General features: G+C 41.2%; 1 protein-coding gene across 1 annotated transcript in view; it reads right to left on the minus strand.

Moving 5' to 3' along the window:
• LOC134535353 (uncharacterized) overlaps positions 1-13,999 on the minus strand; it is a 43,260-nt gene that overhangs the window by 12,241 nt on the left and 17,020 nt on the right. Inside the window, exon 3 of the mRNA XM_063374424.1 lies at positions 7,741-7,918. Within this exon, the coding sequence (XP_063230494.1) occupies positions 7,741-7,918 (178 nt within the window). The remainder of the gene's footprint in view (positions 1-7,740; positions 7,919-13,999) is intronic.

Genomic DNA, 13,999 nt, shown 5'->3' on the forward strand with positions numbered 1-13,999 from the left:
CACGGAGAAAACTACCATAATATTGTCAAGAATAATCAGGAGCACACGGATAAATCCACCATAATACTGTCAAGAATAAACGGGAGCACACGGAGAAAACCACCATAATATTGACAAGAATAATCAGGAGCACACGGAGAAAACCGCCACAAGTTTTCTTTGATATCATAAAATTTCAGAAAAAAAAATAATAAAAATAAATAAATAAAAAATTTAAAAAAATGAAATAAAAAAATGCATAAATAGATTCTGCTAGCTTGTGAACTTCTCATTGTTGAGCAAAGATATAGTTCTAGTACAAGCCAGAATTTTATGTATTTTTTTATTTCATTTTTTTAAATTTTTTATTTATTTATTTTTATTATTTATTTTTTTCTGAAATTTTATGATATCATAGAAAACTTGTGGCGGTTTTCTCCGTGTGCTCCTGATTATTCTTGTCAATATTATGGTGGTTTTCTCCGTGTGCTCCCGTTTATTCTTGACAGTATTATGGTGGATTTATCCGTGTGCTCCTGATTATTCTTGACAATATTATGGTAGTTTTCTCCGTGTGCTCCTGATTATTCTTGTTATTATATTGATGGCTTTCTCCAAGTTTTTCTGATTATTCCTGACTATACATCTGATGGTTTTCACCGAGTGCTCCTGATTATTTGTGAGAGATCTATCTCTGCATGGATTTTTTTTGTCTAATGAGACATGTCATTTTATTTGGAGTTACATTTAATTCGATAATTTCTGCTACTAAATCAAAACTTGCAATATTTTTATCAGGTGGAATTAAAAAAAATATCATTACTCAGTCAAATTAATATTACACCATGAGACATCTGTGGAGCACCAACATGCAAGACGAACTTCCTTTTCCTTGGAGTCTAGCGAAGCCATCCTTCTTTTGCGATCGTTAGTGAGCATCCCGCATCCCGCATAAAATAACTAAATATTATTTAACTGCAAGCAACATGTGGCGACATCTGTTGTTGAAAAGCAGAACTACATGCATAAAGTACTTTTGCATGAGATATATTAATTCTCGCTGATGAAATATGAAAAAATTTCTATTTAAGTATTGGATTTAATTTAAAACACTCAATTGGTATCTGGCATTAGTCTCAGTAACTAATATGAATTCCGATTTGGGATCTGACGCTGTATCGAAAGAACATAGGTGTAAGTTTTGCAGTAAAGAGTTTATCTTGAGAAAGAATAAAAGACAACACGAGAAGAATGACTGTGTTAAAAATCCTCTGCGCAATATGATAAGTTGTGTTCGATGTAGCAAGTCGTTTACGCGGAGAGAGAGCCTAAAAAGACATGGCAGAACTTGTAGCGCCAAGCCTGCGTACAAGCAAGAGGACAACGATGAATCTACTAGCCTAAGGAAGAGTGATCTGCATTATCACAATAATCTTCTTGGCTCTTCCGATCTCGACAAAGAACTTAAATTGAAGGAGGTTGATGATTTACGGAAGAATGAAGACAATGGAAGAATCCTTAACGTGAAAAGTGAGAATATATTCCAGCCGAATTCAAGTAGATCTTTCCTACTTTGTAAAAATGATGGACTCCTAAAAAGGAAGCATGAAGACGATGAAGACACTTCGACATCATCAACATCGAATTATTACGGTAAATTGGGTGAAGACGATTCCTTCTACAGTGATTGTTACAGTGACTCTGAGGCTGTTGACAAAGACATAGACTATGATGAAACACCTAAAGCTGCCAAGATCGAAGAATGTGGAGGTGTCCTGAGACCGAAACGGTGGAAACGTCGTGATATATTAAATAAATCTGATCAAGCTTGTGATGATCACCGTCTCAAACATGAAAGTTACCCTGAGGTTGGTGGTAAAACGGAAGACACCATAGATCATAATATTTATTATAAAGGTGCAAGGAAGATGGTGGTAGAAGAGAATGATTACACATCATGGAAAGATCCAAACATATTGGTTGACCGGCTAAGACTTCTACATGGTTTGCTTTGTGCAGGAAACTATTTGTGCATCAAAGAAATATCCTTCATACTCAAGGAACTGAGGAAAGCTGGCTACATACAATAATGGCTTGTTTTACTTGCATTTGTATAATGTAAAGAAATAAATAATTTAAATTATAAAAATTTAAGGTTTTTATTTCGTGTATTCTGATTTCTAACTAAGACTTAGATCTCGTAACTTGTGCTTCCTTTTTGCCTTTTTTTTTTTTGTTGATGGAGCTTCCAAGTGTGCTTCCTTATTCGATGGAGCTTCCAAGTGTGATTCCTTATTCGATGGTGCTTCCAAAATGTGCTTCCTTATTCGATGGTGCTTCCAAAATGCGCTGTCTTTATGATGGTGCATCCAAAATGCATTGCCTTTTCGTTGGCGGTGCTTCCAAATGTGCTGCCTTTTCGTTGTCGGTGCTTCCGAATGTGCTGCCTTTTCGTTGTCGGTGCTTCCGAATGTGCTGCCTTTTCGTTGTCGGTGCTTCCAAATGTGCTGCCTTTTCGTTGTCGGTGCTTCCGAATGTGCTGCCTTTTCGTTGTCGGTGCTTCCAAATGTGCTGCCTTTTCGTTGTCGGTGCTTCCGAATGTGCTGCCTTTTCGTTGTCGGTGCTTCCGAATGTGCTGCCTTTTCGTTGTCGGTGCTTCCGAATGTGCTGCCTTTTCGTTGTCGGTGCTTCCAAATGTGCTGCCATTTTCGTTGTCGGTGCTTCCAAATGTGCTGCCTTTTCGTTGTCGGTGCTTCCAAATGTGCTGCCTTTTCGTTGTCGGTGCTTCCAAATGTGCTGCCTTTTCGTAGTCGGTGCTTCCAAATGTGCTGCCTTTTCGTTGTCGGTGCTGCCAAATGTGCTGCCTTTTCGTTGTCGGTGCTTCCAAATGTGCTGCCTTTTCGTAGTCGGTGCTTCCAAATGTGCTGCCTTTTCGTAGTCGGTGCTTCTATTTTTAACGTTGTTTTGACTCTAGTATTATTGTAGATGGTTCTTGATTTGACTAGCGTATTATTCCATACGGTGCATGTATATAAGCGAGTCCTAGACAGCAGGACGCTCAGTTTGTTACTGGCGACGGTGGTGTAGGGATCACCTAGTTTGTTTCTTCTGGTGCATAAGTCGTGTAATTGCCTGTTCTTGAGACTTCGATGGCATCTTTACCGACTTTAACGTCGTACTCGATGGAGGATGTATCATCGACTACGGGAACCATGACGTCAGCGCCGACGATGTTGGAGCAGATCCCGTTGGCAACGCCTCTGACAACACTGGAGGAGACTTCGATATGTGCTGTTCCACCATCAGCTGAAGTTTCATCAACATTGTATACTTCAATTAATGAAGAGCGTACTTCGCATCAGTGCAAATACTGTGGTGCATCATTTACTATCACCTCAAATGCTCGCAGACATGAAAGAAGCGGTTGTTCTAATAATGTTCAAAGAATACAATTTCAGTGCAATAAGTGCAATAAACTAATTTCACGTATCGATAGCTTACATCGTCATTATAAAAAATGCTCCGAGACGTATAATGAACATGGTTATTGATTTGACTCATGTGTTGTACCGGCTAATGAGACTATATAAGTGATTTGAACTTCAGTCCGTCTCTGGCTGCGGTGATGACCGGATCGGATAGACATTTAAAGTCATGTAAAAGGCTTAGTCCGTACAATAAGAAGACTGTTTGAATCGAGGAATCCAAAAGGCTTTGTTAATTTGTCAGTGTTTTTTTTTTTGTACTTGTAGTAGTGTATTGAATTTATGTAATAAAATTTTTTTAAAAGAACTTGTGGTGTTTTTATTTTCTCACACCTAGCACTTTTTTAGTATTTTTTTTTAAATTAAAGTTGTTTTGTATCGGCCAGGGATCGAACCAAGGACCTAAGTCGATCCAATCAATCATTATATGGATTACAAATTTATTTAATGAATTTTGAACATGGTTTATGGAAATTATTATTTTTTTTACATAAAATTAAACATTATTGCATCGATCTCGGATCGAACCAAGGACTGGAGCGGATCGAATCGATATGTAAGTTAATGAGTGATTTTTTTTATGAATTTTGGATTTTTTCCCGCTTTTCTAGCTACATTATTACATGATTTCAAGATGGCGGCCGAATTTCAAGATGGCGGGGGCACCTCGGTAATAAATGATTACTGCACTGTAGCGGGTTAGAATAAAATTAACCAGATGGAAATGTACTCTATAATATGAGTACACGCGCAAGATGGTGTACTCCAGCAGGTGGTCGCTCCTGGTAGCATGTACTGAACATAAAATGTCGGATCCATGATGGTCGACAAGGACAAAGTCAAATTTCAAGGACAAAGTCCAATTTCAAGGTCAAGGTCAAATTTCAAGGTCAATGTCAAATTTCAAGGTTAAGGTCAAATTTCAAGGTCAAGGTCAAATTTCAAGGTCAAGGTCAAAGTTCAAGGTCACAGTCAAAGTTCAAGGTCAAGGTCAAAGGTTTGGTAACCAGATAATTATACTACATGGTATCGACACACTCTAGCAGACGAAAACAAGATGGTGCTCTCCAGCGGATGAAGACAAGATGGCGGACATGATGTCATACCAGTTGATGATATATAGGGGAGAGTTGGGTAAAACAGGGTAGTTGGGTAGAACGGGGTACCACTGTTATTTTCCGTACACGTGCTGCTATCTGTGTGTACGTTTGGTAAGTTACTCCTCTACACGTCGTCACTAGAGTGAGGTAGTATGAAGTGTCGCACAGTATTCTTTCGTGCGTAATAATGGAAATTACAAATTTATGATGTTTCACTAAAATGTTTAGCGTGTATTGGCTATACAATATTTAATCAGTGGTTGCAGATATATTTTATGGTAAGTTGTATTCAAGTAAAGTATTATATTTGCTATGTTGTGCCATAGTAACCGATGTAATTGACTGGTGTTAAGATTTTCTGTTTTCGTTTTTGCTTGAGAACCTGCATGTAGGGTAAAACAGGGTACACAGGTAATGGGTAAAACGGGGTAGTACCCCGTTCTGCCCAACCAGTTTCCTGTTTTAACCATATTTTCGATCAATTGTGCAAATGACTTTTAAAATTAAAAATAGTATTTTTATGCACACTAAATGTTATACAGAGTTACCTACAGTACATTTATACAATCACCCAAAAGACAACAACTGACCGAGCTAACTCCAGGCCTTCAGAACCGAGTGGAAATGACACTGTCCGTGATATTCCATTGACTGCTGCAACAACTGACCGAGCTAACTCCAGGCCTTCAGAACCGAGTGGAAATGACACTGTCGGTGATATTCCACTGACTGCTGCAACAACTGACCCAGCTAACTCCAGGCCTTCAGAACCGAGTGGAAATGACACTGTCCGTGATATTCCACTGACTGCTGCAACAACTGACCGAGCTAACTCCATGCCTTCAGAACCGAGTGAAAATGACAGTGTAGGTGATATTCCAGTGACTGCTGCAACAACTGACCGAGCTTACACAAGGCCTTCAGAGTCCCATGGAAATGTCAGTGTTGGTAATATTCCTGGGACATCTGGTTTGGTATCTTCACCAACTGAATCTCGTTTAGGCCTATCTGATAAAAACAATCGAAGTGCTTCATCAAACGGTAGCTTCACAATTCCACCGACTACAGTGATGCCGATTCCCCATGCCAAAAGAAACCTGCAGAAGGAAGAGGACGACGACGGGGCAAGGCAGCTGTGCTAACCGACTCGCCATATAAGAACGAACTAATTATTATTCAGTCAGCTTTACCAAAATCTTTAAAAAGGAAAAATCCTGGTGTGTCTAAATCACAAAACAGTTCTAAAAAACATAAGAATAAAGAAGACAGCAACAAATCCATACCAACAGTAACTTTGCGTGTGTCTGATGATGATGACGTTCCTTGCATGTATTGCACTGAACAGTTAGTTCTCCACTTCAAAATCAGATGAAAGTTGGGTGCAATGCTTAAAGTGTCATTCTTGGAGCCATGAAGGATGTGCTGGTGTAGACACAGATGACTGTAGGCCATTTGAATGTGATTTCTGCCAGTTTGGAATATAGACTCTGGCCTTATTTTGTGTTCTGACGGGCCTACTAAGCCATATTAGGCTAATTAAACAATCATATGTTTTGTCAGATATTTGGGTTAACCGCATATGCAAGGTTGTATTATACATAACTAGATTATGCTATTAGACTAACCACTTCCTCAAAATTAACAGTGTTGTGTTATTGTTGTTCAAACAATGTTTGTGATTTTCCGCAAACCAATGTTTTTGTGAAGTTTTACTGTAAATACAGAGGGACATGTAAGGTGAAGGCTTATAATTGAATTTTTTTTTAATTCTCATATTTTTACTGACAATTGTATTTATTTGTCATACTACATGTTGTTCAGAATTTTTTATAATGCACATATTTAATCATTTAAAAATCTGCTTTCTGTACCCCGTTTTACCCAACCAGTTGGGTAAAACAGGGTAGTGTGCATACATTCAAATAATGAAAAATCTCTGCAATAATAATATTTCAGAAGACACAGTACTAGTTGCAGAATTAAACTCACATTATAATCTACGCATGCTGATGGTTTCATACATATACCGCAATATTAAAACAATAAATTTAAGCGATTTATACTAAGTACCCCGTTATACCCTACTCTCCCCTACCTTGTACTGGTGGTGGTAGATCAGTCTAGGTAGCTTTCATGGAGGAAGGATCGACAATTTACTCTCGCCGGGAATCGAACCGAGGACATACAACGATATAATCAAACGGAATTCAAATACGTTAATTTTTTGATAAATTTTGGAATTTTTTTCATTAAAATCGGATAGTAAATAAAGATTTTCAAGATGGCGTCCAAATTTCAAGATGGCGGGAACCTCAGTAATAATAAATGATTACTGCACTCTAGCGGATAAGAACTAAACTAACATGGCGTCAGCGCACTCTCGCCGACGAAAACAAGATGGTGGTCTCCAGCAACGAAGACAAGATGGCGGACATGACGTCATACTAGGTGACGATATATATGCTTTAAGAAAAGAGGTGGGAGTTAGTCTGCCAAAAGTCACCACGGAGGAAGGATCGGTCGCCATTTTAATTTTTTTTTGTGTTCGTCGGGTTCGAACTGAGGACTCCGAGCTCCGTGTCGTTAATGTATGATTTTTAAATATTTTTTATTAATTGAATTTTTTTTATAAATTTTAAAAAAAATTTCATTAAAATCGGATAATAAATAAAAAAGTTAAAGATGGCGGCCGTAACGGAAAATGCAACGGTGACGTCATCATCCAATATGGCGGAAAACACAATGCCGGAATTTTCGAGAACACAATGACGTCATCCAAAATGGCGGATCCAAGATGGCGGATCCAAAATGGCCGCCGGGGTCAAGGTCAAACTTGTCCCGTTATGCTATGTCCCGTTACACTCATCCAAGATGGCCGCCGTGACGTCACAATCCAATATGGCGGACAGACAATCACAATCCACACCCAGAACCCAGTCCCAGTTAATACTTTCCTATACTACTCAGCAGTACGGTGACCACATTCTCATTGGCCCCGTCAAGAGCGGGACGACACCTCTCACCGATCTCAGCCAATAAATAACCACAGGAGAAAAGCTACAGTATTTTGTGAAATACCTTGACATGAAATGTATTCGCGAAATACAGGTGTCCCTAGTTATAACCGATTCATACCCCCCCCCCCTCCCCGATTTTTTCCTCCGCCATGTACTCACTCGTCGGCCAGGCTCAGCTCGCCCAGGCTGGTGTAGTTGTACACGCGGACGGCAGGGGCGTCGCTGCAGTTGGCGGTCGCTCCTGGTTGGTCCTGCGGCACGCTGACGTCATGCAGCTGCAGGGTCAGGCGGTGATTGGCCGGGGCTTCCAGCACGAACACGCACTCGGCCGCTTCGTCTGCGCCTGCGGACAACCGCAGCACACGGTCAATCCGTCGAGCTACCTCTCTGCATACGAGCATTCGGGCAAATGTCATCTGTTCACTGGCTGCCGGCTGGTAGCCTGTTATTTGGTAATTCTTTAGTTGGGGGTATCTCATTGGCCAGGAGTTTTACCTTCAAACTTAATTTTCCTTTCACGAAATGAATACGCAAACGGACCATAAGGATATGTTGCCCTCAGGCCGATTCACATCGGCATTGCCGACAACCGATACGTAATATGCAGGTATGTAAAACAATGCAGAACATTCTCGGATGCGATCCGTGTCATTCGTTCCGTTCGTGCGCCTGCCTTCAGGGTTCCCGCGTTACCTGCCGCGGTGCTCCCGAACTGACGTCATGACTTGGCGAAGGGGAAGGAAGGAACACCCCTTCCCTCCCCTCCCTCCAGCGTGACCCCTCCTTCACAGTTCATATTACCTTTGAATATGTATACTGTATAGAAGTCGCCAGCCCAGCTTAAAATTTCTAATACGGTTTTGAGGTAGTTGGTTAATTCACCGCCGCAATCGCCACCATCTCTAGGGCATCGACTTGTGGTGGTCCCTAGCGGACAAGTCTCGAACTCTTCAAACACCCCTTCCCCCTCCCGTTGAACGACGTTGAGCTGCAGTGAATGATGGATGAGGGGTGCGGGGAATGACAGCGGGCGACAGTGCTGCGCTCTAACGTGTAAATAACAACTAAGACGATACAGGGCGTTACGGCAGCGCACTGCAGCGGTGAAGTTCCCAAGCTGCTCATCATACGCTTCTGATAAACGTAGAGTAAATCCTATCCGCTCGCAACTTCTATACAGTATATATATATTCAAAGATATTACACAGCCACAATGAGTGCTAACTGGCAGCACGACGGGAAACGGCATAAGCCGCCCTTAAAAGACCAGACCTGACCGAACCAATGCGGACTTAAAGTCCAAGTGCCCCAATCCTTGCATAGTAGAACTTCTACCACGCCCCACTCTTCTTTCAGGACCATCCCTCTATTCCTGTAATCCACCTGCTTGTAATAATGCATGACCTTTGCATCCCGCATGTATGTGCCCAGGGTTTTCCCTCTGTCTATGGAGGTTTTACCTGGGCCCAACTTACCTAGTTTTAGTCTAGAATTAAGAGTGAGGGGAGTTAGTCATGGCGAAAACGTCTGCCATGGCTGGCCAATCCCCTCCTAGCACATGATGCACGTGACCTTTTCTGCATGGTTAAAAACCCGCATGTTTAGAGCGTATAGGGCTTGCCCTGAGACGCACTTAGAGTCTTCCCTACCTAGACCCCTCCCTTACACACTTAGTTTTAACTTAGGTTAGGAAAAAAAACGTCCTTCACAGTTCCATCACTATATGTAGTATGATCACTGATCAGCTCTTCGTGAAGTCAGCGTGAGTTGACATTAAAACTCCCCCCGCTTTAAATAGGAGCGTGTTCCAAAGCAGTTAAATGCGCAGTCATTTATATATTTTTTACATTGCGATCAGTTTTTTTATGTTCTTTTTTTTCTTTTCGTCCCCCTTGTTTGTGGTAGTCCACGCTAAAAATTTTTTTAACGAAATGTGCTCTGAGTGGCGGAGAAGCTACGTCGTGAGGTTAAAATGTAGCAGTTCATCGCGGGTATAAAAATGTCGGACGTGAAAATTGTTACAAGATTTCCGAACGTGCTTCCAAAACAAATAAACCACCTCCGAGGAATTTTATCGTCCTTTTCTTACCCCCCTTTTCTTTTCAGTCCTCTCTCACCCCTCCACCAAGGCAACATTCTGTGGTATTTTAAAACTATCTGTCCACAACATCTAATTGGGCTACATTTTGTGGAGCGAGAGAGCTTGTCCCCGACTCTCCCCCCTCCCCGCCTCCCTTTTCCATTGCCGTCCACTATGGGCGGGATGTTTATGCGTTATCGTTAGTGGCGCCCTACGCGTGGGAGGAAGAAAGTGGTAGGTTCGAGCGCAAAAAAAGGAGGAAAAAGGGGGGGGGGAATTTCGGGATGATTGCCAGAGGATCTCGGATAGATGCGCTGGTAAAGAGCGGTGGCGAGGCCAAAAGGGGGGCGGGGGTGCAGATGGGGGGTTAAAAGGGAGCGAGAGAAGCTGGTTCCCAACATTTTCTCTAAGGGCGACGGTGCGGCGGGCGATGGCAAACAGAGTAAGTTATCTCGCGCCATTGAAAGCGCGCGCTGTCCTACAGCTCATCTAAAAAAAAAATCCCGAAAACAGCGCGTTTTGCGTAAGCACGGGTTTTGGGAGACTCGCAAGTTCTTCACAGCCTTTATTTATTATTGAAATCATTCGCACGAAGATAAACTCCTCGGGAGATCACCAAATTAGGTACTATGGAATAGTGATTTCACCGCGGAAAATTGAGACCGACGTTAAGGCTTCAATACGCTTTGTTTATGTTTGCGAAATTTATTACTTCACTGGCTCGGTCCGGCGAAAGAAGACTTTTGGATGGAGTAATGATAACGCAACTGTTGCATTACAGAATGTCTGTTATCTGTATGCAAATAACTACGTCTTGTCAAGTCTTCCAACCATAATAGTTCACAGGATTTAAGAACAGAGGTTTGTTTAATATATTGCAAAAAAAAAATACTTTTCTGTGATAAATGTATTTATTTTTTTACAGATTACCAAAAACTAAGGTACACCTAAACATATCGTGGTAAATTTTACCACCAAGTTGCCCTTCAAACGTATGTTTATTATTTATCATAGTGTACCTTCGCACCAATGGCATACGTTCTTGGATGAGTTAAGTATACCTTTTTAAGTAATAAATATATTTGGCAGCCATGTAGTAGTAAGGCCCACTAATATATGAGCTTATGAAAGCACGATGGGCACTACGCTGAAACTCACGACAGCATCAGACAAGATGGGACGTGGCACGGCGCGACACTATCTTCTCGCGACAGCTTAACACCAAATTTCCATTATGTTGTTTCTTCGCTTTCTCAAACTCAAATTCTTGTCGAGATACTCTTTAGAAAGTGGATTACGTAAAACAGTTATTTCCTGCACTAAACATAGAAATAGCTGCGGTTCAGCTCCATACTGAAGAAAAAAAATAATTAAAATACTTTACACACTCAAAATTAAATAACGAAAACCAGTCTTTAATTCAAGGCAGCCAGAAACAAACTGAGGCATGCCTTTGTTGATCAAATTTGTATACACTCGCGCATGCGCAGAACACTGCAGCCACCACCAGACTTTCTGTCCGCGACGAAGTCGGGGGAGTCGTTCGAAGAATGTCTGATCACGACAGTTTTGTGGCGTCCGATTCCTGGCGGATTGCTTTAATGTGAAGACTTGTCGTGCCGTGCTTGAACGAGTGTTCTCAGCCGTGCGTGTGTCGGCGTGTCGTGCGGCTGGAACGCGGACATGTGGCGTCGAACACGTGCGTGTCACGGCCTGGCAGCTTCGACGGGTGGGCGGGTGGGGTCCCTGGGTCCCTGTTCAATACATTTCCTCGCCGTGCATCCACGCGGAATTGAGAGACGTGAAAACTGTATACTTTTTTGAGGTGACAACGTCTAATAAATCGATGAACTCCGGCTGCACGCACGAAAAAGTGTCCCGTAACGCACATTGTCCCGTTACGCTGTGTCCCGTTACGCTCATTGTACGCTTTCGCCGCATCCATCTCTCTTCCACTCGATTGGAACAACCATCGATTTGACTTTTTCGAGGCACATTAAACTTGAAACACTCCCATTCGTTTCCTACTTTTCCTATCATCGTCCTATCCTTAACAGAATAACACAGATTGGAAGGAGTTAAATAGCAAACATGTATAAAAGTTATAGTTAAAATAATCTCTTCGTTAAAGTAATAAACATATTTTAATTAATGAGTGCAAATAAATGTAAGTTTATCAATTAAATTGTAGATTTCATTTCACTCCTTTGTATTCATACAAAATAGTGATAATTCAATAAAAATTATTCAATTTTGTTCATCAAAGTATGCAATCATTTCATCAATTTTTTGTTAGACGTCGTCACGTTAAACTATCGTCCGTTAACCGACTTTACAGACAAACAATTTTTTTTGTGATAAATGTATTAATAATTTACAGATTACCAAAAAAAACCTTAGCTACACCTAATCAGCTCGCGGTATATTTTACAACCAAATCGCCCTTCAAACGTATGTTCATTTCTTATCATAGGTGTACTTAATAGAGCCGTCGGTAAATTTTACACGGCGTAGAATGGCGAACGTTCTTGTAAAAAAAAACTATGATGTGGATACTGGCCGTAATCAATGCGTTTTAAATGGGAAATACTACTAGACAGTCTGGTCGATAGTGGCGCAGTGGCGCTCCCAGGTTAACATTATGAGGAGGGCGAATGACCGGAGGCAAAAGCGTTCTCAGAGGAGGAGATAGGAGGATATATCCCACCCCCCCTTTCCAAAATCATAAGAAATTTTTTTTGGAAAATATATACCATTTCCACCATCAAAAAGAAAGAAAATCGAAAGCATAACTACCTAATGAAGTTTTGCGTATTCTCCTAACCGAAGTTTTTTCAAATGCTATGGAATATTCGTACGTCCTAGATTAATTGGATGTCCAAATTTTTCGAAAAAAACAACAGCTTCTTAAAAGGTTATTTCAATTTATTTTTGAGAGAGAAGTAACAAAAATGTCTGCAAATGGTACAAGTTAAAATAGTTTAATTCTATTTTTTTAAATTTCAAAATAGCACAATATTATAGGCTAATTATTTCACAAAACAAAACTTTTTTCAATAAATACAAACGATTAATATAAACAGTAAAAAGATTTAAGACTCGACGCTTAAATTAAAAAAATAAATAAAATCATCACAATTTGTTTGCGTTTGTCTATTTAAAATTTAAAATTATTTAATATAACAAAAAAGTATTTAAGTACTTATTTTAGTACTTTTTCGACTTTCATAAGATTCCCAGAAGGCTCTCTCTCTATACATATTCCGTATGTTAGCTTACCAGATGAAGGAAAAAAAAAATTCATGGGAGTTAAAGAGACGGGGAACTCGTCCTTCCCGTAGGAGCACCACTGTAATCACGAAGAATTCCTTCTTTTTTTTCCAAAGTGTTCTTCAAACAAAGCACAACTAGGTGAGGTCTGGACGGCATGCATCGGGTCGTTACCACAACGCCGAAATACCACAACGCCGAAGGTACAATAATGCAATAATAAATGTTGCAGGGTGAGGGGGGGTGGGGGGGTCACAAGAGCAAAATTCAAAAAAAAAAAAAAAACTGAATGAATTTGTGTGCTAACCTTACCTAACCTAACCTTTGTGGCAGTCCTGAAATGACATTTTTCGGCGTTAATGTAATTCGGCGTTGTGGTACACAGCAGTTTTCTAGCTGTCGGCGTTGCAGTCAATTTGGCATTCGGCGTTATGGTTTTCGGCGTTATTGTACGTTCGGCGTTGTGGTGCGTCCCCGCATGCATCTCGCGACTGGCCCGCGCAGTCCACACGGCTGGCTTCTCCGCCCTGTGTGTTCTCACGTCTCGAGGGACAGGCCGTCCGTCGGCCGCTAGGAGGGCAGAGCTCCGGGTGCTACCGCGCCGTTCACAAACAGCTCCATGTTTCACGCGTGAACATCCCAACACTCGGTGCACGGCTTTGGGCAGGAGCGATTTCCCGAAAAATGGAACGGAATTCGATGGACGAAAACACATAACGACAGTGGAAGTCACAGAAATCTCGAAAATATGGCGGACCCACATGATTCGGGAAGCCTAAGATGTACATCAAGTTCTGTCCCTGCCCGATCACGCTCAAATATTCACCTTAGGCCAACCTCGGGTTCATTTATATATATTTATAGTAGTATATAATAGGGCAAGCTGGGACAGGCGTCAGGCGCGAGGATTGAAGATTGTTTACATTGTGACGTCACGGCGGCCATCTTGGAGGAGTGTAACGGGACACAGCGTAACGGGACAAGTTTGACCTTGACCTTTGACCCTCAAAATCCGCCAAAATTGGGCAAAAATTGCCCAAAATTCCACAAAATTCGTCAAAATTTACA

Source organism: Bacillus rossius, chromosome 8, assembly GCF_032445375.1.
Source record: "Bacillus rossius redtenbacheri isolate Brsri chromosome 8, Brsri_v3, whole genome shotgun sequence".
In the NCBI taxonomy this organism is placed as follows: domain Eukaryota; kingdom Metazoa; phylum Arthropoda; class Insecta; order Phasmatodea; family Bacillidae; genus Bacillus; species Bacillus rossius.